The sequence below is a fragment of the Lactuca virosa genome, chromosome 6 (genome assembly GCF_052849685.1).
Source record: "Lactuca virosa cultivar CGN04683 chromosome 6, Lactuca_virosa_CGN04683_v6, whole genome shotgun sequence".
Classification (NCBI taxonomy): Eukaryota; Viridiplantae; Streptophyta; class Magnoliopsida; order Asterales; family Asteraceae; genus Lactuca; species Lactuca virosa.
The window spans coordinates 230,289,101-230,312,117 of record NC_136431.1 but is presented as its reverse complement, the minus strand read 5'-3'; the positions used below and the strand labels follow the sequence as shown (position 1 = coordinate 230,312,117).

At 37.1% G+C, this 23,017-nt stretch overlaps 1 protein-coding gene, 1 non-coding gene and 1 pseudogene across 2 annotated transcripts; all 3 read left to right on the top strand.

Annotated features, from left to right (window-relative positions):
• The first annotated feature begins 3,337 nt into the window (after positions 1-3,337).
• LOC145123052 (small nucleolar RNA R71) lies at positions 3,338-3,444 on the top strand. Its single transcript, XR_013714932.1, has one exon. It is a non-coding gene; the product is annotated as a small nucleolar RNA R71 (small nucleolar RNA).
• Positions 3,445-5,830: 2,386 nt separating this feature from the next.
• Positions 5,831-7,010, top strand: LOC145122362 (uncharacterized). Its single transcript, XM_079057971.1, has 2 exons — positions 5,831-6,203; positions 6,574-7,010. The coding sequence occupies exons 1-2, from the start codon at positions 5,831-5,833 to the stop codon at positions 7,008-7,010; spliced, it is 810 nt and encodes a 269-aa protein (XP_078914097.1).
• Positions 7,011-20,160: 13,150 nt separating this feature from the next.
• LOC145120752 (O-fucosyltransferase 23 pseudogene) lies at positions 20,161-22,161 on the top strand (annotated as a pseudogene).
• The last annotated feature ends 856 nt before the right edge of the window (positions 22,162-23,017 follow it).

Genomic DNA, 23,017 nt, shown 5'->3' with positions numbered 1-23,017 from the left:
TGGGCATCTGCAGTCTGGACTCGCCGAGTCCACGAACCGACTCGGCGAGCAGGATGAACTGCGCGAGTCCATTCCAGTTCGGGAGAAATCAACCGTCCAAATGTAAAAATTAATGCAGGGGTTTGTCTCGGTATGTTTATTAAGCATAATTGTGCAAGAAATTACGACTAAAACAACCTAATTCGTCCTAAAAATTAAAACCCTAGAATTTGAGTAAACCCCAAAACTGGATTTCTAAAAATTACAACCACTAATATACCCAAGACATGAATTTTGACAAGACTAAGTAGAAAAAACGTTACCTTTTTTGTTGAGGATGCAAGAAATAGCAAGAACTTGGAGATGAATGCTTGAGAGAGGGAATGCTCGTCGAGCGGCTGGTGGCTGCGTATGAGAATGTGTTTTACCAATTAGGGTTAAAACCCCTTATTTACAGAATGTAAATTAAATATTTTTTTTTCGGGTAAATACATGTACTCGCCGAGTAGAAGTTCCTACTCGCCGAGAAGATACGCGAATTCGCATTTTCTCGGGAATTTCCAAATGGACTCGCCGAGTAAATACATAGACTCGACGAGTTTTTCGTTCTGTTTGATAAAAAATTTTAGTTTTTAAATTTTATGCCACCAACCCCACACTTGAACATTGCTTGCCCTCAAGCAATCATTCTAATCACAGAAGAAGATTGAAAATAGCAGTTCTAAAGAAAAATGAAAGTAAAAATGAAAAATAAAGGTAAAAAGAAAGCAAACTCTAAACTCGGGTTGCCTCCCGGAAGCGCTTCTTTTTAAGGAGTCGTTAGCTAGACTCCTTCCCGCTTTACGTTTCTGCGTTTCCCTTAATCGGGAATTCATGCTTAATCTTTTGTTGTTTATACTTTGTTTTGTAAGCATGTATTTTTCTCTTATATACCCTTCGCAATTCTTCTTTCCTTTCCCGTATAGCATCTTCTTCAAACTCACGCTTTACCCTCTTTCCATGCTTCTTTTTCTTTACTCCTTCCTGTTTATTCCCTATTATTTTCCTTCCTCCTCGATCTTTCTCGATTGCCTTTTTGGTCATTAACTCATCATCACTTGAAAGCACAAATTCTTCCTCACTTTCATCACATCTTAAAGAATCCGGTGTTTTGAAAGTGAAAACTTCAAACGTAGTAGAGACAAGGGCATGAGGCTTGGTTCTTTTGCTTTTGGTTGACATGGCTTTCTGATCTAGCATATGTAATTCACTGAAAGAGTTATGCTTATCATTATTCCAAGTTTTAGTATCCCCTTTATCTTCTAAACTTTCCTTATTCTCATCTTGGACAGCCTCATCATATTGCACTTTTGTTTCAAGACAAGCCAAGTAGGCATTCTCAAAGTGGATAAAATCTTTAATAGCTTCGCCTTCCTTTAGTAGATTCTCCAAGTGATCAGGCAAAACGTGCATATCTGGTCCATAAAGAATACTCATGGGTTGCAAACCAAAATCTTCAACAAATCGGAATTGTTCGTACGTACTCGTCGAGTCAGACGATGCTACTCGGCGAGTCAGTGGGCTTCCAACACTTTTGAGGCTTTCTTGATAATCAGCTTCCCCTATCATCCTCTCTATCTCCTCCAGATCTCCTTCAATATCATAATTCTCTTCCAAAGATAATAAGAATTGATTTGGATTGCTTTCTTGCAAGCACGCGAGCTCTTTTTCTAACAATTTATCCTCCAAATCTATTGAGGACACTTTATCTTCTTTTAACTCTATGCGCTTATCCTTTTCCTCAGCTTTAAAAATCATCGAATCATCCCCCGCCCTTAATGTTAGTGTAGATTCACGCATATCTACCAAGGCACAAGCGGTATTCAAGAATGGTCGCCCAAGAATGATTAGTATTTTAAGGTCCTCCTCCATGTCCAATATTATGAAGTCAACAGGAAATACTAGTTTATCAACTTTGATAAGAAGATCTTCACACACTCCCATTGGATGTATTGTTGTTTTGTCAGCCAAATGGATTTTCATATGAATAGGCTTTGGGACCGAAAGGTTTAACTTTTGGAAGAAGGAATATGGCATAATATTAATACTTGCCCCCGAATCAGCCAATGCTCGTGTGGACATTATGTTCCCAAATTGACAAGGTACGGTGATGCTTCCCGGATCGCCCCTCTTTTCTGGCAGTTCATTCAACACTATTTCAGCACCTTCTTCCATATTTCTTCTAGTTGTAAAGAGGTTTTGAAGTAAACTTGCATATTTAGGTGTTTGAACTATCGTTTCAACAAACGAAATGTTCACTTGGAGTGCCCTTATGTGCTCCATAAACCTCCTATATTCTTGAATCTGCTCATTAGGTATGGCTCGGCTTGGAAATGGCAAAGGTGCCCGGTAAGGTTTCAAAAGAAAGCTGCTTTTGTCATCAGGACTTGAACTCGTCGAGTCCTTGTTGGCGACTCGGCGAGTCGAGTCGGATTTACTCGATTCCCAGCTATTTACCTCTTCTGTTTGCACCTTGTTGGGATTCTTCTGGACAGGGGTCAAAGGAGTGAAAATTGTTTCAGAATCTGTTGTTATTGCCTTCACATGCGCCATTCTAGGATTTTGTTCGGTATTGCTAGGAAGTTCATCGGGTGTTCTTTGGTTGATTTTTTGTGCAAGATGGCCCAGCTGTTTTTCAATGTTATGAATGGATGCTTGCTGATTCCTAAGTATATTTTGTTGATCTATCATCATAGCTTGGTGCTCTCTAAGCATATTTCGTTGCTCCTTTATTTCAGCTTCGGTATCATTGTGCCTCTTCTCGGACGCCGCCACAAATCTTGTAAACATATCTTCCAAATCATATTTCTTCTCTAGCACTGGTTCCTCCTTTTAATAAAAGCCTCTATCTTTTTGTTTGTACTTTTCCTCCTTCGCCTTTTTGTACTCATCGTATGGCAGCCATTCTTTCTTGTGTTTCCGCCAATTGTCATCAAACCTATCACCACTTGAATAGCACACTTGCACTTTCCGGTTCCCGTTCTCATCAAGATCACAATCTTTAGTGAGGTTAGGCCCTCTACAGTTTTCACAACCCACCCTAATTGCATGGATGGATTGGTCCATCTTAGTCATTCGTCGATCCAAACTATCCAACTTAGCCATCATTGCTGCCATATTATCAGTAACTGAGTTCACCACACCCCTACTTAGTTCATTCCTTGGATTATGATATTCTCTAGAGTGTTTAGAGAATTCTTCAATTAGCTCTTTTATCACCGGGGATGCCTTCTTCGTGAGAGGTCCTTGCGAATCAAGGAGTTGTCTAGTTGTTACATTTACTCCATCATAGAAGATAGAGACTTCTTGTTGACTATTCAAATCATGATGTGGGCAGTTCCTTAGTAAGCCTTTATATCTCTCCCATGCCTCATAAAGTGACTCTCCAGCTTGTTGTTCAAAATTAGCTATGGATTTCTTTAACTTGGCTATCTTTGAGGGAGGGCAAAATTGGTCTATAAATTTTGTTTTCATTTTAGCCTAAGTAGTGATGGATCCGGGAGGAAGTGATTTCAGCCAATCTTTCGCAGCTCCCTTGAATGTGACCGGAAGCATACGAAGTAAAACAGTGTCGCGAGCTACATTGGGGACATTAAAGTAATCGGCTATATCGTTGACCTCGTCAAGATGCTTGTATGCGTCTTCATGATCCTTCCCGTAGAATGGAATCTCCTTAAGTTGAGCAAGTATGTGGCCCTTAAGTTCAAAAGTAGCAGTTGCGGGAATCGCGGGCTGCATGAGTCCCGGGCCGGTATCGTCACGTATCCTTTTCTTCCATTCACCCATGGGAACTTCATCAATGTTAGCCATGGTGTTAGCTAGTTCGCCCTCTATGTCGCTTTCTTCTTCAGATTCGCTTTCTTCTTTTTCGGATTCGTACTCGGTATCGTCCTTCTTTGGGTCTTCGTCCGCTACTGAAGAGAAGCTGGATTCTCCTGCTTTCTTGCCCTTTTTCTTACTAAAAACAGACTTGAGATTCTTTAAAGGCGAATTCTTTGATGTTGCGGTTTCTCCATCAGTTTTGCCTTTGTTTTTCTTCAAAGTTGCTTCCGGGTCTTCAAGTGGTGGAATCAAAGGTGTACCTCCTCCTCTGGTCATAAACGAACTGCAAACAAGACAGAAAACACGCGTAAAAAGAACAAAAATAAACTAAAAACGAAACTATGTATTCAACGATGGACTCGTCGAGTAGCTTCGACTGCACTCGGCGAGTTCAAGGCTAAAACAGAACAAAAATTAAACAAAAACTCTAAACAATAGAAAAACTTAAAACTTATCCTAATAACTAAATTACTAAAGCAGTAACTTTGTGCAAGATAGATCTCACACAAAGGGTCTATAATACTAGAAATTAGAGTTAATTTTTTTTTGAACCGTTCCCCGGCAACGGCGCCAAAAACTTGATGTGTGTAAAACTAACTAGTTTTATCCTACTTTTTTAATTATGAATTTGACACACAAAAGGCAGTAGACCTGTCAATTGGTGGTATAATTTAGCAAGTAGGGTATCGAACTCAGGGAACGGAAATTAATCTAACTACTAGAATTATCTAAAACAAATAGTAAAATAGAATGGTTTTCTGTAGTTTTGCAAGACTAGAAACTTAACTAACACTTAACAAAAATGCAACTAAATTCAATAATAAAGAGGACTTCTGTTTAGGTTCGAATCATTTGATCCTATGGTTGATTTTACGGTAAATATATCGGATTAACTTTTCATTGGCTACCGATTAGGATGATTAGGTTCACGTTCGCTATTGCTAATCCTTAGAAAACAGATTAATTCAAGCAGTAGCCAGTTGTCTAAATTAATAAGTTCCCTAGTTAATTACTTCGGGTTAAGTAAGACTTGTAATGGTTAATTAAATTAATAATTCACTTAACCTCTTGTTGATGGTTTATCACACAAGCTCACACATTAATTTACCTATTTTCTAATTAATCCTAGTTTCACATTCGCTATTCCTAGGCATATAACTATGTTGTCACATAAATCACATGAGGTAAGCAATTAAGAGATGTTCATGCAACTTAACTACTTGTCAATTAACAGAAAATAGTTATGGTTAATGCATAAGGTTCTTTAACAAGCTTAACAAAACAATATCACCAAATTAAATTAATCCTAAGCATAAAATCAATCCATATTCACAAAATCATCTACCCTAAACAGAAGACAAACGTTTTAGTTCATAATTGCAGTAACAATCAACTCAAAAACGAAATTCATAAGTTTAAACATGATTCAATCAAAGGTTAAGTAAGAATACACTTGAATTGCCTTTAATCTTCCCAAAATCGAATGCTTAGACTTGATCTTCGAGTTTCTAGGGTTCCAGCAGTGCCTTAATCGCAGCCTAGCCTTCAAGGGGTTTTTCCAGAGCCCCTCAATTTGGGATTGTGACTCCTATTTATAATTTTCGGAAAACAAGGTATACTCGTCGAGTAGATAACCGACTCGCCGAGTCCCGCTTGTTGAATCCGTATACGACAAGGACTTTACGTATTGCTTCGCGAACCTTCGTGGGTACTCGTCGAGTAGACGTCCCTACTCGCCAAGTAGCTTCAGAATTTGACTCTTTTCTTCTCTCTTTAGTTCTCGAGCTTCCGATCGTCTCTCCTGCTTCCTTTTTGCTTCCGAGCATATCTTTTGGACCAAAAATACAATTTAAACACTATTAAGTACCTTTTGTCCATAATTTGCAAATAATTAGCTAACAAATAATAAAAATCTATACTAAATATATAGCTAAATATGCACATATCAACAACTTTCAATACTAAGCATGGATTGTATGAGTGGACCGTAATGCCTTTCGGATTCACAAATGCTCCGTTTATGAGGCTGATGAATGAATTGCTAAAGTCGTGTCTTGGAAAGTTCGTTGTAGTCTATTTGGACGATATCTTGGTGTACAGCAAAGGTGATGAAGAACATTTGTTGCATTTGAAGCAAGTGTTTGAGACCCTTAGAGCTCAAAAACTCTATGGCAAACTAGAAAAGTGTTCATTTATGGTGGATAAGGTGGTATTCCCTGGATATGTTGTGTCGATGGATGGTGTGTCGGTTGATCAGACCAAGATTGAAGCAATCAGGTCTTGGTCTACTCCTACCAACATTTCCAAAGTGAGATCGTTCCATGGTCTTGCTTCATTTTACAGGAGGTTCATATGCGACTTCAGTACCATCACGAGTCCAATCACAAGTTGTTTGAAGAAATGAGATTTCGTATGGGGGAAGATGCCCAAAAGGCGTTTGAAAAGATCAAGGAACTGTTGTGTGTTGCTCCCGTTTTGGCTCTCCTATATTTTGCGTAACCATTTGAAGTGGAATGTGATGTGAGTGGGGTTGGTATTGGTGTTGTTTTAATTCAACCAAACATGATCGCTTACTTTTCTGAAAATTTGGGAGGTGCTCGTTTAAACTACTGCACTTATGACAAGGAATTCTATTCCATTGTTCGATCATTGGACCACTGGAGTCATTAACTACGTGTGAATCACTTCATATTGCACTTAGATCATGAATCCTTAAAATACATCAATGGGCAGCAGAATTTAAGCACGGGACATGCAAAGTGGGTGGAATTCTTACAATCCTTTCATTTTCTTCCAAGTACAAGGAAGGTAAGAGTAATGTCGTAGTTGATGCTTTATCAAGACGTTACACTTTGTTGGCAACCTTGGGGTTTGAAACTTTGAAGGATTACTATGGAGATGATGTCGATTTTGGAGAAATTTTTGAAAAGTGTGTAGGTGGCCCCAATGGTGAGTTTGTATTGCAAGATGGGTTCCTTTTCAAAGGCAATCGCCTTTGTGTTCCGAGACATGCCATCCGTGAGCTACTAGTTCCTGTCGCTCATGGTGGAGGGTTGGCTCTGCATTTCGGAGTCGCAAAGACTTTGGAGGTGTTAAAGGATAATTTCTTTTGTCCTAAGATGTTAGGGGACATAACTAACATTGTGGGCAAGTGTATGACTGTTGGATAAGGTGTCTAAGTCCATAACTTATTTGGTATATACTTGACCTGACCCGGCATGGTCCATTTGGGTTGCACTTCACCCGAACTAGTTATGGATAATTTTATGAGAGTTGTATACTTACGATTTATTAATATATTATAAGTTATAATATATTAATATAAATTCATGTTACTTAATTAGTTTTAATCTTGAATTAATTATGAATTAATTTAGTGATTAAAAGGAAGACTAATTAAATCATGGGCTATTATATTTATATGGTGTGGGCTAACACTCATTTGGAATGGGCTAAGATTATATGGAAGTCCATGGATGATCCATGGAGCTTTTACCCATGGATCCTTGGAAGAGGAAAAGACATGGGTTATTAGGGTTTCACCCTAACCATGTACACTATATAAACAAGCTTATGTTGCATGAAAAAGACACTAATATGTGTGTAAGTATGGTGGCCAAAATCAAGAGTTAGAATACTCTCTCATACATTTTCCAAGTTTGTGGTGATTTGTGATTTCCATTTGAGGCATTCACATTATTGGTGCTTGGCTCTCAAACTCCAAGGAATCAACAATCAACAAAAGGTATGTAATTCATCTAGTTCTTTTATGGTTAAAAAGTACCCCATGCCATGCTAGATAGGTTATAAACCTTGGAAAATAATATTTTGCATGTATCTTAGACAAACATAGATCCAAGGTTTAATAGGGTTGCATGTACACTTAGGAAGTGTTAGAATGCTCAAAACCCAACAGTGGTATCAGAGACTAGGCTTGTTTGTTTGATACTTGATGCAAAATAGTGAAAAAAGTCGAATTTTTGGCTGTCTGCCTGATGAACTCGCCGAGTCCATGGGGGGACTCACCGAGTTCATGTGTAAACTCATCCTACTCGGTGAGTAGGTTCGTGCACTCGGCGAGTAGGAGCCTCAGAATGCAGATTTTCGACTTTTGCTGCTGGAAATGGACTAGAAACATTACCCTAAACTGTTTTGGTGTTTTAAAAACTTGTTTTAGTTGGTGTAATGGTTGTTCTAATCCATTTACAATAGCTTATATCAAAATTTCATGCTTTGTATGTGTTCATATAATTCTTGAAACTTTGATGATCATGTTCATGTTCTTATGAATTTAGAAGATGATAGGAATTATTTGCTGAATTGTTTAGGATTAATTCTTGATCATTTATGTGTTTTAATGGAGTCCATAATTTGTCCTCAAGTTATGGATATCCAAAGGTCACTTCTTTTAAACACACACTTCAAACACATAAGTTACATGGAAATGAAGAGTCTTCATTTTTATGAACCTTTAATTCATAAGTTATGAAATGAAAAGTTTTGAATAGTTTCAAAACTTGTCCTCAAGTTTTGGAATTTGTAAAGTTACACACACTTTAATATACTTTAATTCCAAACCCTTAGAGTTTTAAAAGTTAAAATTCAACCCTTATACTATTTATAACATTAATGGTTAATTATTATATATATGTATAAGAGTAAGTCGTCTTACCGCTAGTACGCCTCATTCACGAAGCCAGTCTATAAGGTGGGTATAAGGTTGTTGCCTATAAAATGGCAACTTAATGGGTGTCCACTCTCACCCACCGCTTGCTTGACTGGTGGAGGGTCGTTAGCCGAACGGGTAGGACAAGGACTTATAAATTCTCATTAAAAGTATGATGAATAGTATAAAGTAACTAAACCTTTTATAAATTCTCAGTCTTAGTTACTTTAGGAAAATGTGAATATGGTGCTAACCCATGAAATTCACACTTTGTACCTTACCAAGTCGTTGGTGGAGCGTGTGTGGTTAACCGGCACACTAACTTGGACTAGTAAGGATCACGAAGGGTGACTTAATGTTTATCATAGATCGGTGGAGAGTGTGTGGTTAACCGGCACATTGATTAGGTGATAATATTAAGGGTACCAAGTGAATTTGCATGGTTATTCACACCTTGTTTTGTGATCCTCGGCATCCCAGTCACAAAACTTGAAGGGCACAATCGAGATTGAAACATGCCATTGAAAAGTTCAATGAATCTCAAAGGAATCTAGGAATTTCAAAACCAATTAAACCTAATAATTCATTTCGTTTTCATGGTGGAAATTGGTGAATCGTCATTCACCTACCTTCAAATATATTATAGCTTAGATTACGGCATCCCTCTTCTAAGTTATAATATATTGTGTTGGATCCTAGCCTTAATATTACATTTGGGTGTATTATTAAGGATTCGATATATCTAATCTAAACTTGTTTTCTTCTTTTCAGATGTCTTCCGACAACAAAGCTTCGGGCTCTAACCCTACTGGCTCCTTTTCCCTCATGAACCTTTGTGGGAGGGTCATCTTTGATGGTTCCAACTTCATGGATTGGATCCGGAACATCAGGATGGTTACTCGTTACGAGGACAAGGAATATGTCCTCGATAAGGAGCTAAAGGAGCTTGATGAGTCCACTGCTACTCCTGAGGAGGTCGCTGAGTATCAGGCACATGAAAGAGATGCCACCAAGGTGGCATGCATCATGATGGCCACCATGACAGCTGAACTCCAAAAGTCCTATGAGGACTATTACCCTTTTGAGATGCATCAGGATCTGATGGAAAGGTACCATCAGAGTGCTCGTCAAGAGCGGTATGAAATAATCTCCTCCATGATCACTACCCGTATGAAGGATAGCGAACCAATCACGAGCCACATGCAGAAAATGCAAAGGTATGTGGACCGGCTAATGAAATTGAATGTGAACTTCCCTGAGGAGTTGGCAATTGATATCATTTTGCACTCCTTGCCATCGTGTTATGATCAATTCCGTATGACATACCACATGAACAAGGAGGAAGTCACACTCAGTAAGCTTCAAGGACTTCTGAAGACTGCCGAAAGTGGTCTTAAGAGTAAGTCGGTTGCTACTCCTACTCCTACTACTACCCCTGTTTTGGCTATCGGGCAAGGCAAAGGGAAAAAGAGGAAGCACCCTTCGAAGGGTACCAAGGGAAAGTCCCTTGAAGGCTCCTCATCTGGAACCAAAGGAGGTTCTATGACTCCTTCTGCCATCCCTAAGGATGCTGAATGCTTCTACTGTCAAAATAAGGGGCACTGGAAGCGAAACTGCCCAAAGTACTTGCAAGATGTCAAGGATGGGAAAGTGAAACCATCCCATGCAGGTATTTACACTATATTGTCTAATAACTCACCATATTCTAATTCTTGGGTTCTTGATACAGGTTGTGGTATTCACATCTGTTGTGACTTGCAGGGCCTAAGAAGAAGTGAGGATGTGGAGCACGGAAAGATAAACTTAATCATGGGGAACAAGAAGGTTGCACCTGTTACCAAGATTGGAGTTTATACTTTGTTGCTAGATAGTGGGTTAAAGTTAGATTTGAATAAATGTGTGTACTCGTCTGAAATGGCGAGGAATATTATTTCCTTTCATGCTTTGTACAAACAAGGTTTTACCTTTTCATTTGATAATGAAGTTGGTAGTATTAATGCTTTCTTTAATAATATTCTTTATTTTAAAGCATTACCTTGTAATGGTGTGTATGAAGCTGTATCGGTTGTAGATAATTTAGGGAATAATGTATTATGTATTGATTCTTCTACTAGCTTAGATAAAGCATCTTTGTGGCATTGTCGTCTTGGACATGTAAGCAAGAAACGCATAGGCCAGCTCCAAAAGGATGCAGTCTTGGAGTCGTTCGACCTCAAGTCGGATGATAGTTGTGAGTCTTGTCTACTTGGAAAAATGACAAAATCACCCTTCACTGGTACTTGTGCAAGGGGTGAGGGTTTGTTGGACCTTATACATACTGATGTATGTGGACCATTCAAAACCGCCACAAGGGATGCTAATCGCTATTATGTGACTTTTATTGATGATTTTAGTAGATATGGTTATGTCTACTTAATCAAACATAAGTCAGAAACTTTTGAAAGGTTTAAAGAGTTTAAACAGGAAGTAGAAAATCAATTGGGCAGGAACATTAAGATGCTTCGATCCGATCGAGGTGGTGAGTATCTTAGTACTGAGTTCCTCGACTATCTTAAGGAGTGTCGGATTGTCTCACAATTGACACCTCCCAGGACACCACAGCTGAATGGTGTAGCTGAGAGGCGCAATCGAACTTTGTTGGACATGGTTCGCTCTATGATGAGTCGAGCTTCGCTACCAATCTCTTTTTGGGGGTATGCCTTAGAGACTGTCGCCCACATCCTTAATCTAGTCCCTACAAAGAAGGTTGCCAAAACACCTCATGAAATGTGGACTGGGAAAGTTCCCAATTTGGACCACATCAAGATTTGGGGTTGCGAGGCTTTCGTGAGGCGCGAGACTCATGACAAGCTCGAACCTCGAAGTGAAAGGTGTATTTTCATCGGCTATCCACAAAAATCCTTTGGTTACCTCTTCTACAGACCCAACGAGAATGTGGTCTTTGTGGCTAGGAGAGGGGTCTTTCGAGAGAGAGAATTTATAAGCCAAAGAGACAGTGGGAGGCAAATTGACCTTGAAGAAATTCAAGACTCAATTGGTGAAGGAACCTCAGACACTAGCAATCAACTTGAGGAGGAAATTCCTGTTGATCCAGCTGACGAATCTATACTTCCGAGGCGTTCCACAAGGGTTAGGAACACACCTGAGTTTTATTATGGATTTCATATTACTACGGAAGGTGATACATTTATCAGTGACAGTACACTGGTAAATCTGGATGAACCTAACAGTGTTAAGGAAGCCATGGCAGGCCCAGAGTCTGCTAAATGGAAGGAGGCTATGGACAGCGAGATACAGTCCATGTATGACAATCAAGTTTGGAACTTGGTTGACAATGTACCAGGCCGTAAGACAGTCGGGTGCAAATGGATCTTCAAGAAGAAGACCGACATGGATGGGAAGGTGCACACTTATAAGGCTCGACTGGTTGCGAAGGGGTTTACTCAGACTCAGGGTATTGATTATGATGAAACCTTTTCACCAGTAGCAAAGATTAAGTCTATTAGGGTTATGCTAGCCATTGCTGCATTTCATGATTATGAAATATGGCAAATGGATGTCAAAACCGCTTTCCTTAACGGAAAGTTGGCTGAGGATGTTTACATGAATCAGCCAGAAGGTTTTGTCAGTGCAGAGTACCCCAATAGAGTGTGCAAGCTTGAAAAATCCATTTATGGATTGAAACAAGCATCTCGAAGTTGGAATCTTTGTTTCGATGAGAGGGTCAAAGAGTTTGGTTTCTCAAGAAATGAAGATGAGTCCTGCGTGTATGTCAGAGCTAGTGGGAGTATAGTTAGTTTTTTGGTACTGTATGTGGATGACATACTACTCATAGGAAATGACATCCCAACCTTGCAGGAGGTTAAGTCCTGGCTTGGGAAGTGCTTTGCTATGAAGGACCTTGGAGAAGCTACCTATATCCTAGGGATAAGGATATTAAGAGAAAGGAGTAAAAGACTAATTGGACTTAGTCAGAGTATCTACTTGGATAAGGTGTTGAAAAGGTTCAACATGCAGAATTCCAAGAAAGGAGAATTACCGATCCAAAGCAATGCCAAACTGAGCAAGGCTCAGAGCCCGAGTACGGAAGATGAGATAGCTGAGATAAGTCGATTACCTTATGCTTCCGCTGTTGGTTCGATCATGTATGCTATGACTTGTACTCGTCCTGATGTGGCCTTCGCTTTGAGCATGGTCAGCATATATCAGGGGAACCCTGGCAAGGCTCATTGGACTGCGGTAAAGAATATTCTCAAGTACCTGCGGAGGACTAAGGATTGGATCCTTACCCTTGGTGGGAGTGATGACTTGAGAGTAGTAGGGTATAGTGATGCTAGCTTTCAGACTGATAGGGATAACTTCCGCTCTCAGTCGGGCTGGGTCTTTACCTTAAATGGAGGGGCAATCACTTGGAAGAGTTCCAAACAGGAGACTGTAGCTGATTCGACTTGTGAATCAGAGTACATAGCAGCGAGTGAAGCGGCAAAGGAGGCGATATGGCTGAGGAACTTCATCGGAGACCTTGGAGTTGTACCAGCTATTAAAGAGCCTATGGAGATTTTCTGTGACAGCAATAGTGCGGTTGCCTTAGCCAAGGAACCAAGAGATCATGGCAGATCCCGACACATTGACAGAAAATGTCACTTCATAAGACACAAGATAGAAGAGGGACTCCTCGTGGCAAAGAGGGTATCGTCAGATGAGAACCCTGCGGATCCCCTTACGAAGGGACTGCCGAGGGTGAAGCATTTGCAGCATGCGAGGCGCATCGGGCTGAGGGACGATATTAGTTTTACAGATTAGATAGCCTTTTCTGAAACTTGTAAAATGTAATCGACGTTTGATGATGAATAAAATTTGTGATTTATTTATGAGTAAAGTGTTACTATCATTGTCAATTATTTACTATTGTTTCAATTTTGCATGTTTTGACTTCCAGAATAATTAATTTATTCAAACCTCCACAATCGGTCATACGTCGGAAGTAGGTATGAATCAAGATTGTCATGAATTGGGTTTGTAGATGGCTAAAGGTGTTTAGACATAGCAATGGTTGCTACAACGTTCATGAGTGCTCATAAGTTATGAGTATTGGAATAAACCCACGCTCACTTGTATCACTTCATGGAATTTATCTCGAGTGATCGTGAGACGGTAATATCATATAAGTCTTCAAACCTAGAGATATGAGTTGTTACCTATGAGTTGGTTGTGCATTGATTGCACGTAAACGCATCAGTGACTTGATGTTATAAAACGTGCCTTTGTGTGCAATTCAATAAGTAGTAGAACAAGCATATGAGTCGAAGTTTATATGTTCCTTCTAGAAATAGAAGCGATATCTGGGCCCCTCGATGATTTTGTGTTGACCCATGTACCGGGCCCGGTCAGAACTAAATTGATGTGTTCAGTTAAGTTCTTTGTCAAACAAATCGGAAAATCGAGAAACAACTGCTAGACAATAAGTAAGACATTGTTCCATGTATTTGTCCGGCTGATATCATGAGAGCAGAGGATTATATGATCACTTATCTAAAATGGCGCTTCATAGTTCACAAGAGTTTTCGAGAGCTACGATTGCCGGTTGGTTCCTGAACTAATATAGGCAAATACAGTTATTAGACTTATCCAAGTGGGAGTCTGTTGGATAAGGTGTCTAAGTCCATAACTTATTTGGTATATACTTGACCCGACCCGGCATGGTCCATTTGGGTTGCACTTCACCCGAACTAGTTATGGATAATTTTATGAGAGTTGTATACTTACGATTTGTTAATATATTATAAGTTATAATATATTAATATAAAGTCATGTTACTTAATTAGTTTTAATCTTGAATTAATTATGAATTAATTTAGTGATTAAAAGGAAGACTAATTAAATCATGGGCTATTATATTTATATGGTGTGGGCTAACACTCATTTGGAATGGGCTAAGCTTATATGGAAGTCCATGGATGATCCATGGAGCTTTTACCCATGGATCCTTGGAAGAGGAAAAGACATGGGTTATTAGGGTTTCACCCTAACCATGTACACTATATAAACAAGCTTATGTTGCATGAAAAAGACACTAATGTGTGTGTAAGTGTGGTGGCCAAAATCAAGAGTTAGAATACTCTCTCATACATTTTCCAAGTTTGTGGTGATTTGTGATTTCCATTTGAGGCATTCACATTATTGGTGCTTGGCTCTCAAACTCCAAGGAATCAACAATCAACAAAAGGTATGTAATTCATCTAGTTCTTTTATGGTTAAAAAGTACCCCATGCCATGCTAGATAGGTTATAAACCTTGGAAAATAATATTTTGCATGTATCTTAGACAAACATATATCCAAGGTTTAATAGGGTTGCATGTACACTTAGGAAGTGTTAGAATGCTCAAAACCCAACAATGACGTGTGAGATGGCAAAAATATCATTCAAGCTCGGGTTGTACTCACCATTTCCAGTACCTATTCGTCCTTGGGAAGATGTTTACATGTTTTTCGTTGTTGCCTTGCCACGCACTCAAAGAGGTAACGATGTTATCATGGTGGTGGTGGACACGTTTTCCAAAATGGCTCATTTTATTGCTTGCCACAAGACCGATGATGCTAGCAATGTTGCTGACTTGTACTTCAAGGAGATTATATGATTGCATGGGATCCCAAAAACCATCGTTTCAAATCAGGACTATAAGTTTTTAAGTTACTTCTGGAACACACTTTAGAGGAAGGTGGGGACAAAATTATTGTTTAGCACATCGCATCACCCACAAACCGATGGCCAAACTGAGGTTACCAACAGGACCTTAGGTACACTGTTACGAGGGTCGGTGAGCAAAATACAAAAGGATTAGGATGTTAATCTTGCACATGCTGAATTTGCACATAATCGTTATCCTAATTTCGCTACTGTTCATTCTCCATTTGAAGTTGTTTATGGTGTTAATCCATACATGCCAGTAGACTTAATCCCATTGCCAAAGGAAGAGTCAATGCACAAGGATGCTGAAGCAAAATTGTAGTCTATGATAAAGTTGCACCAACAAGTTCGTGATCACATCGAAGCTGTTAGTGAAACTTACAAACAGAAGTCCAACAAAAACAAGAAGCCTCGATTGTTTGCTGAAGGTGATTTGGTGTAGGTGCATTTGAGAAAGGAATGATTCCCAAGCAAACGCAAAAACAAGTTGATGCCAAGATTTGAAGGTCCTTACAAAGTGGTGGAACATGTGAATGATGATGCTTATAAGGTTGAACTTCCCGGAGAATATGGTGTTCATGCTACGTTCAACGTTGTAGACCTTTCACCCTATCTTGACGATGATGGTTTTACTGAATTGAGGTCAATTACTTTCAAAGGGGGAGAGGATGATACAATTCTAAAAGGTGAAGCGTCAAATTCCAATCCGGGTGTATTTGGTTCCGACTGGATGCGAACAATCGCAACGAATTGGAGGCATTGTTGAACGGTTGTGACTGGATGTGAATGCTCGCAATTCGTCGCAGTCGCAAGGGATCGGTCCGGTTGGTTGCGAATCTTGGAAGGTGTGGCGATGCGAATTTCGGAATGTATTGCGATGCGATTCTCGGAATACTGTCGGATGCGAACAGCCTTGTCAGACATCAAACTCTTATGTATCCGATAACGAACGAAGCACACTTACTATTGGGTACGAAAGCTATTTGTTGGGATTGATAGCACGTGGGGTTTGCATGATAACTTACGTGGGTTAAGGACGAGAGTTTCCATTTACTGGGTGTGCATTTCTCACAATTTTTTTAGCTTCCATAAGCCTCTAGAGGCGGTTTCTTCTAGTAGTCGGTTACTGTTAGTGGGTAGTCTATTTTCTTTGTAACCATTGTTTGTGTCAGACTATATTTTAACTGTCTTTGTAATCAGTTATTTCCAGAATTTCATCCAAGAACTTTTTTTCATCGAGTTGTTGTTGCACTCAAACTTTGTCAATTGAAGGAGGTTTTCTTGATTTTTTGACAGAATTCAAACCAATAGGTCTTGGTTTGTCTTCACCAATATTCAATCTATAGGTCTAGTTTGTCTATTAATTCTTGTTTCCGCTGTAATCACAGAAAACCCAAAGCAATCTTATTTACACGCATCATTATATTGTCACTGTTCTAATTATGTCATAAAATTTTAGAAATTTTAGAATGTTAATCATATAAATATTATATATTTTTATTAAAACAAAAAAAATATCAGTGTTTAATCCTTTAGAAACAGAGGTATGCAGTTTATTTTTCAAACATATTTAGGTTGTTATGTTTGATATGTCAAAAAATAGTTTATAAATTAGTTTTTTAAAAGCTACCAAAAATAGTTTTTCAACTAGCTTATAGAACTTTTTTTTTAAATTCTCCCAAAAATATATTTTTTAATTATAATAAACATATGTCCTTATATATCATTTTATATTTTCCAACTAGGTTATCAACTAGTTTTTATAAAATCGTGATCTTAAGATCATATATGATCGGGAGATCCTACAGTAGCCTCCAAATTTGCTCCCAATATCATTTTTTGTGTAGTACTCATTATAAATTGAAGTTGACGACAACATCAATTGTGGAATCAACTTTAACTTTGTATACATAAACAATTAATTCTTGTGTTTTATAGACTCACAAAATTAGGAAGAAAACATCTTAAGCAGAAAAAGAAATAAGATCACGGTGCTTATGCATATCTCTTGGCTAAGATCTCAAAGGGAATAACATGAGTCTCACGATGATCTACCTAGTTCAAGATGAATGAATGAAATAGTGATGACTTCTTGCGACATGTGATGCTCGATTTCAAGTTGAATGGATGTTTTTGAGACCCGACTATATAATAAGTAATAAAGAGGTGAGATTGAATCGTGTTAAGATCCTAGTCGGGATCCTAAAATCTAAATATAGATCTTGTTGCAGATAGATCTTAACGTGACTAAGATTTGTTTTTGCTTGCATGAACTTGAAATCGTAAGATTCTAAAATCAAGTTCGAAGTTAAAATTACCTTTGTATTTATAGATGAATAATTTAAAAAAAAAAATTGTTTATCTATTTTAGTTTAATAAAATTTAGTAATAGTCCGACTCAAATAAATATTTTTCAAAGTAAAAAGTTTTAAGATTAGATAGTGACATGAGTGTAGAAATAGACAATTTAGAGTGGGGATTGCATGGCTTTCCTCCACCAACAAAATCCATGTGACCCCTTATCTCTAGCCATATATTTTTCACTTTGTTTCCCTTTTACTAGATTTTTGCTCTTTTTTACTTACATCTTAACATAGTTAAATATTTTGCATCTAATAATAATACTTACGTTTAATAATTTTTAGAATGGTTGATTGGAATAGAGTAACATGGTTATATATTTTGCATCTAATAACAAATTAACAATATACATACGCTTAATAATTTTTAGAAGGGTTGATTGGAATACAGTAAAAAACATAAGGTCACGATATATCATGTATCAACGAAAATGATGAGAGGTTAGAATCTATTATTTTTACACATGTTTTTAATATATTTTTTTAAGATAAAAGAAATGGTATATTGGTGTATATGGCAAACGCGGTGTTTTTTGTAATCACTGGATCTTGAATTTTTTGTAGTATCATATAGATCATTTTTTGAATTTGATATTTCACCTCTAGTGTGCCGGTTTCATTGTTTCAAGGAAATTTAAATTACGGTGATAATCCTACAAAAAACGTCTTCAAATCCAGACACAAAAAAAGTCATGAAAAATGAATGATTATATAAAGAATTTGAATTCGTAGATATGACCAATGTATAGTTAATGAGTATAAATATTCGTCACGTCCAGAATTTGTACAAGTATGATAGTTTATAGGAAGTTATCATCAATTCACATTGTTAAAATCAAACAGCCTCAATAGAACGTGAGTTCTCTTCTACCATGTTAAAACACTTCAGAATTCATATTTTTCATAGCACTTCCTCTTAATAAGATCCAATTTCTTGTTGGGGAACTGTCTTGCACCCATCAAAGGTAGCCCCTTCAACCCCGCTAGGGTGGTGCACCTAGGACTCCGCAAGGGGGCGCAACCCTTCACCCTCGCCATTTTGGTTGTACCAAGAACAAACTTGTCTTAAACAAGTATGTTGTATGCACTTTGTACCTTCCAAGTTGTATAAAATCAAAGCTTAAACTCCATTGATAATCTTCTAAATTTCATTATACTAAAATGATTATGTTTAAAATGTCAGATCATTCATTAAACAATTTGAAATGATATTTATCCGAAAAAATGAGAAAAAGAAAATTTGAAAATTTTACACAATTAATCGATCTGGATGTCATAATATAAAGATGAAATAATTTAAATGAATATGTCATTAATTACATATAAATTGTTAAAAATGAAAGAAACAATAATGGATTTACCTTATTTTTGACATCGATAGGGGTCGAGGAGCGTTGGGTAGGTTGGACCCATGGGCGGATCTATAGCACGACAAGGGTATGCAATTGCATACCCTCAATTTTCTTCTATAAAAGTCATTTATTCCAAATAAAAAGTTATTGTGTATTAAATATTATTGTTGGCATACCTTTGGTCCAAACTTTGCATGCCCTCTAATCCACATATTACCGACAACAACTCGTGTAAGCAAGCAAAAGGAGAATTATTATTAAAGAAAAGGAAACAAATCTTTGGTTTAAAACTTTCACTAAATAAATAAGGATGATTTTTGAAACTTTAAAAAAATCTATCATTACCCATAACTTAACAAATAATAATCCAAATCTCAAACAATCAAAAATCCTAACAATCCTTGTTACTTATCAACTTTATCAGAAAAAATGTTGCTATGTCGGGAATACTAAGTTATTTATAATTTTTAAAATACAAAACCTTGATGCTATCATTTTTAGGGTTGTTAACTTTGGTTAGAATATAAGTTATTTATAAATTTTTTAACACAAAACCTTGATGTGTTCATTTTTAAAGTTGTTAATTTCATTAGAGAAATAAATAATCATATATAAAAATACAAGTTGTCATATTCTATTGATTTTAATAACTTTAAATTATTATGTAATATTATTATTATGAAATCCTTGAATTATTTTTTGGATCCTCCACTCTATCGAGTGTAAACACTGCATACCCTATAAGAAATTTCTAGATCCGCCACTGGTTGGACCAGTGGAGGTATAAGGGTAGTTTGTAGGAGTGGAGGTGTGGGATGGGTTGTAGCTTGAGTAGATAAATGGATAGAAACTTGACATTCAAAAGAAAATTAGTAGAATTAATACTTTCTTATAAATTATTTATGGAAAGCAAGAAGTAAAATATGTAAACCAAAATTAAAAACTATTTTAAGAATATTACTATTATGATATTATCGATGTATACATAATTAAAAATAATTTATGATTGTAATAAAATATTTTTATTCCATTAAAATATGAATAAAAAAATACTCATCTACAGAATGATAATATAACTTCTTTTTTCTTCTGTAATATATAGTTTTTAATTAATAATTCACCCATATTCTTGGTTAGCACTCCTAATATTTGTCAACACCAACTTTCATTTGTTAATTTCTTTCAATATTACCACTTCATATATTTTTCTCGATGATACACTCAAATTGTTTTACTTTATGGTAGCATGTATAAACAAAATCGAGAAATCTGAAGAAGAAAAACAGGTTGTCAAGATTCTGATGGGTTTTTGTTCTTCGTTGTCTTCATCCCTTCGTTTTTTCGTTCTTTTCTCCATGCAGGAATTGCAATCATCATCATCATTTCCCTTTTTGTTCTTGTCCCTTCTCCCCTATCATGAGATTTCTCTGTTTTCCCCTTTTGTCTTCTCATAATTCCCATGATCCTTCACATCTTTTTGTCGATCCTATAATGTCTCATCAAAATTTAATTGAATTCCTATCATTTCTATCCATATCGGATCGAGGAATTTTATTTTTTTTAGTCATATAAACAATCTCTGCATGTGTTTGTTTATATGATTGTCAAAAATACGATTAGATTGATCTAACTTCTTCAATCAGATTCACCCCAGTTCAAGTTCGCTCAAAATTTCAAGGCTCTAGTTGTTATCAGGTGAGAGATTGTCTATTTGTCTCCTTTGCTTATGCAAACCAATTCTAAATTGTGGTTGTATTTCTATATTATCGAATTCATTTGAGTTCATTTCTTATTTCGAGAGAAGACCTGTTCTTTTCCACTGTTATGAAGTGGAATTGAAATCAATTCAAACGGGAATTTAATCTTTTGGAATCACAAATGGACTTATCGATCTTTAGGTTCCACATAAGTTCATTGGTTTCCAAATGTTTGTTATTGCTTCTAATGGCTTTGATCATCAGAACTCTTCTACTCCCCAACTCCTTTTCACTTGTTTCTAAGAACTATGAATTCGGGTTGTTGAAATCGGATGCCAGGAATGTAAAATTGAAGTTCTTAGAAGTACCTCAAATTGTTTGGGGGTTTAACAATCAAAAGATTGCTTTTGCAAGAGCTTGTTTAACCGCAAGAACCCTAAATAGATCCCTTCTAATGCCTAGCCTAAGTGCATCTTTATTCTACAAAGAAATCGATCAACTACAACCTATTTCATTCCATAAGATCTTCCAGTTCGAGAAATTTAATTCTCTTTGTAATGGGTTTGTCCAATTAAGTGGATATTCCGATCTAACGAATCAATGTAGCATAATTAATCTTCATAAGGGGAGTGGTAGGAAATGGACACTTGAAAGAGATCTTGATCAATTAAAAGAGTTTAGCAAGCAAGATTATGATGTTTATGAAACAATTCGAATACTCGGAAAAAACCCATTTTTATGGCGGGATCATTGGCCCGTTAGCGATTATGCCAAGGTGTTTGAATGCTTAGTTTTAGTAGACGATATCTCAAAAGAAGCGGATGAAGTTGTGTCAAAGATTAAACAATTTGGAGGTGATAAAAACGGTGTTTCTTTGGATCAAACACCGTATGTAGCAATCCATATGAGGATTGAAAAAGATTGGATGATACATTGTAAAAAACTAGAACAAAGATCAAACGTATCGGACATTTGTAGTAGTAGAGAGGAAATCATGACTCGAGTAGCAAATCTTCGAACCCTAAAGCCATCGGCAATTCTTTACCTTGCTGTGGCGAATGAATTGCTCGAGGACGATCTGATTTTGATTGGTTGGAAAGAAGGTATGCATCCGGATGACAAGAAGCGATTAGGGGTAGTTGGGATTTATGAGAAGTATCCATATTTGATTCAGTCAGCTATAGACTATGAAGTTTGTTCGAGGGCGGATGTGTTTGTGGGCAATAGTTATTCCACATTTTCGAGCCTATTGGTTCTAGAGAGAACTCAAAGGATGATCAAAATGGGTGTTTCAAATGTCTGTGGGATTGATGCATGATGGCCTTCGTATGCATATAACTTAAAGGGGGAATTTGGAGGTCCGCGACAATGGATGACAAATTTCTCGGATTCAAGTTTAAGAGCAATTAGTTATGGTTCAAATAATGTCTTTTGTTGAATAAGGTTGTCTTTATTACATGTGACTATACTATACTAGTACCGGAAAAAAAATTCTATGTGGCAACGTGCTAAGAGTGTTACCACTCACAAGATACAAATATATATTTTCCAATTTCATATATTTTTTTTGAAACGGCAAGCTATCATACCCCTAATCTTAGGGCGTGTTTGGCAAAAATAGTTGTTAGCTGGAAGTGGGTAGCGGGAAGTTGGTAGCGGTTAGCGAATAGCGTGTAGCTGGTAGCAGGAAACTGTAACTTTTATTTGTTATAGGAGTGTTTGGCAAAAGTAGCTGGAAGCTTTTGAAATATATAAAATTACATAAAAGGACAATTGATTAAAAATAAATAAATATATAATATATTTTTAAGGGTAATTATGGAAATTGATTTCAAAAGCTCAGTAGCGTTTTGTTAAACGCTACATGAAGTAGCTTTTAGATTTGGAGCGTTTTGTTTAAACTAAAAGTTAAACGCTCGTATTACCAAACGAAGCTTTTTGTTTAAACTAAAGCGTTTTGTCAAAAAGCTAAAAGCTTCCAAAAGCTCCGTGACAAACACGCCCTAAATCTAAACACCACCTAGGTCTCCTAGTAAGACTTGAACCCATGACCTCTCATTTGAGGGGAACTTATCTTAAGGGGGGGGGGGGTCAACTTAATTCTTTCCATTCAAATGCCATCGTTTGTCATCATCAAAAAGGGAATACTGTTGGAGCAGGTGCTTATTCCATACTTTCGTACTTATATTATGATAACAAACGCAACCTGAATTCATATTATGATCTAACTACTTTACTTGTGTTTGTAAGTTTTTTATATAAATATTGGTCTAAGTTAATTAAAACAAAATCTCTCAAGCAATCAAAGTCAGTTCGAGCTACATCAGTCAACTTTGTTTTTATCTCGGGAAGCATGCCTTATGCGAGAACCGCAAAGAACTATTAAAGATTTAAGCTTGAACAATATTTTATG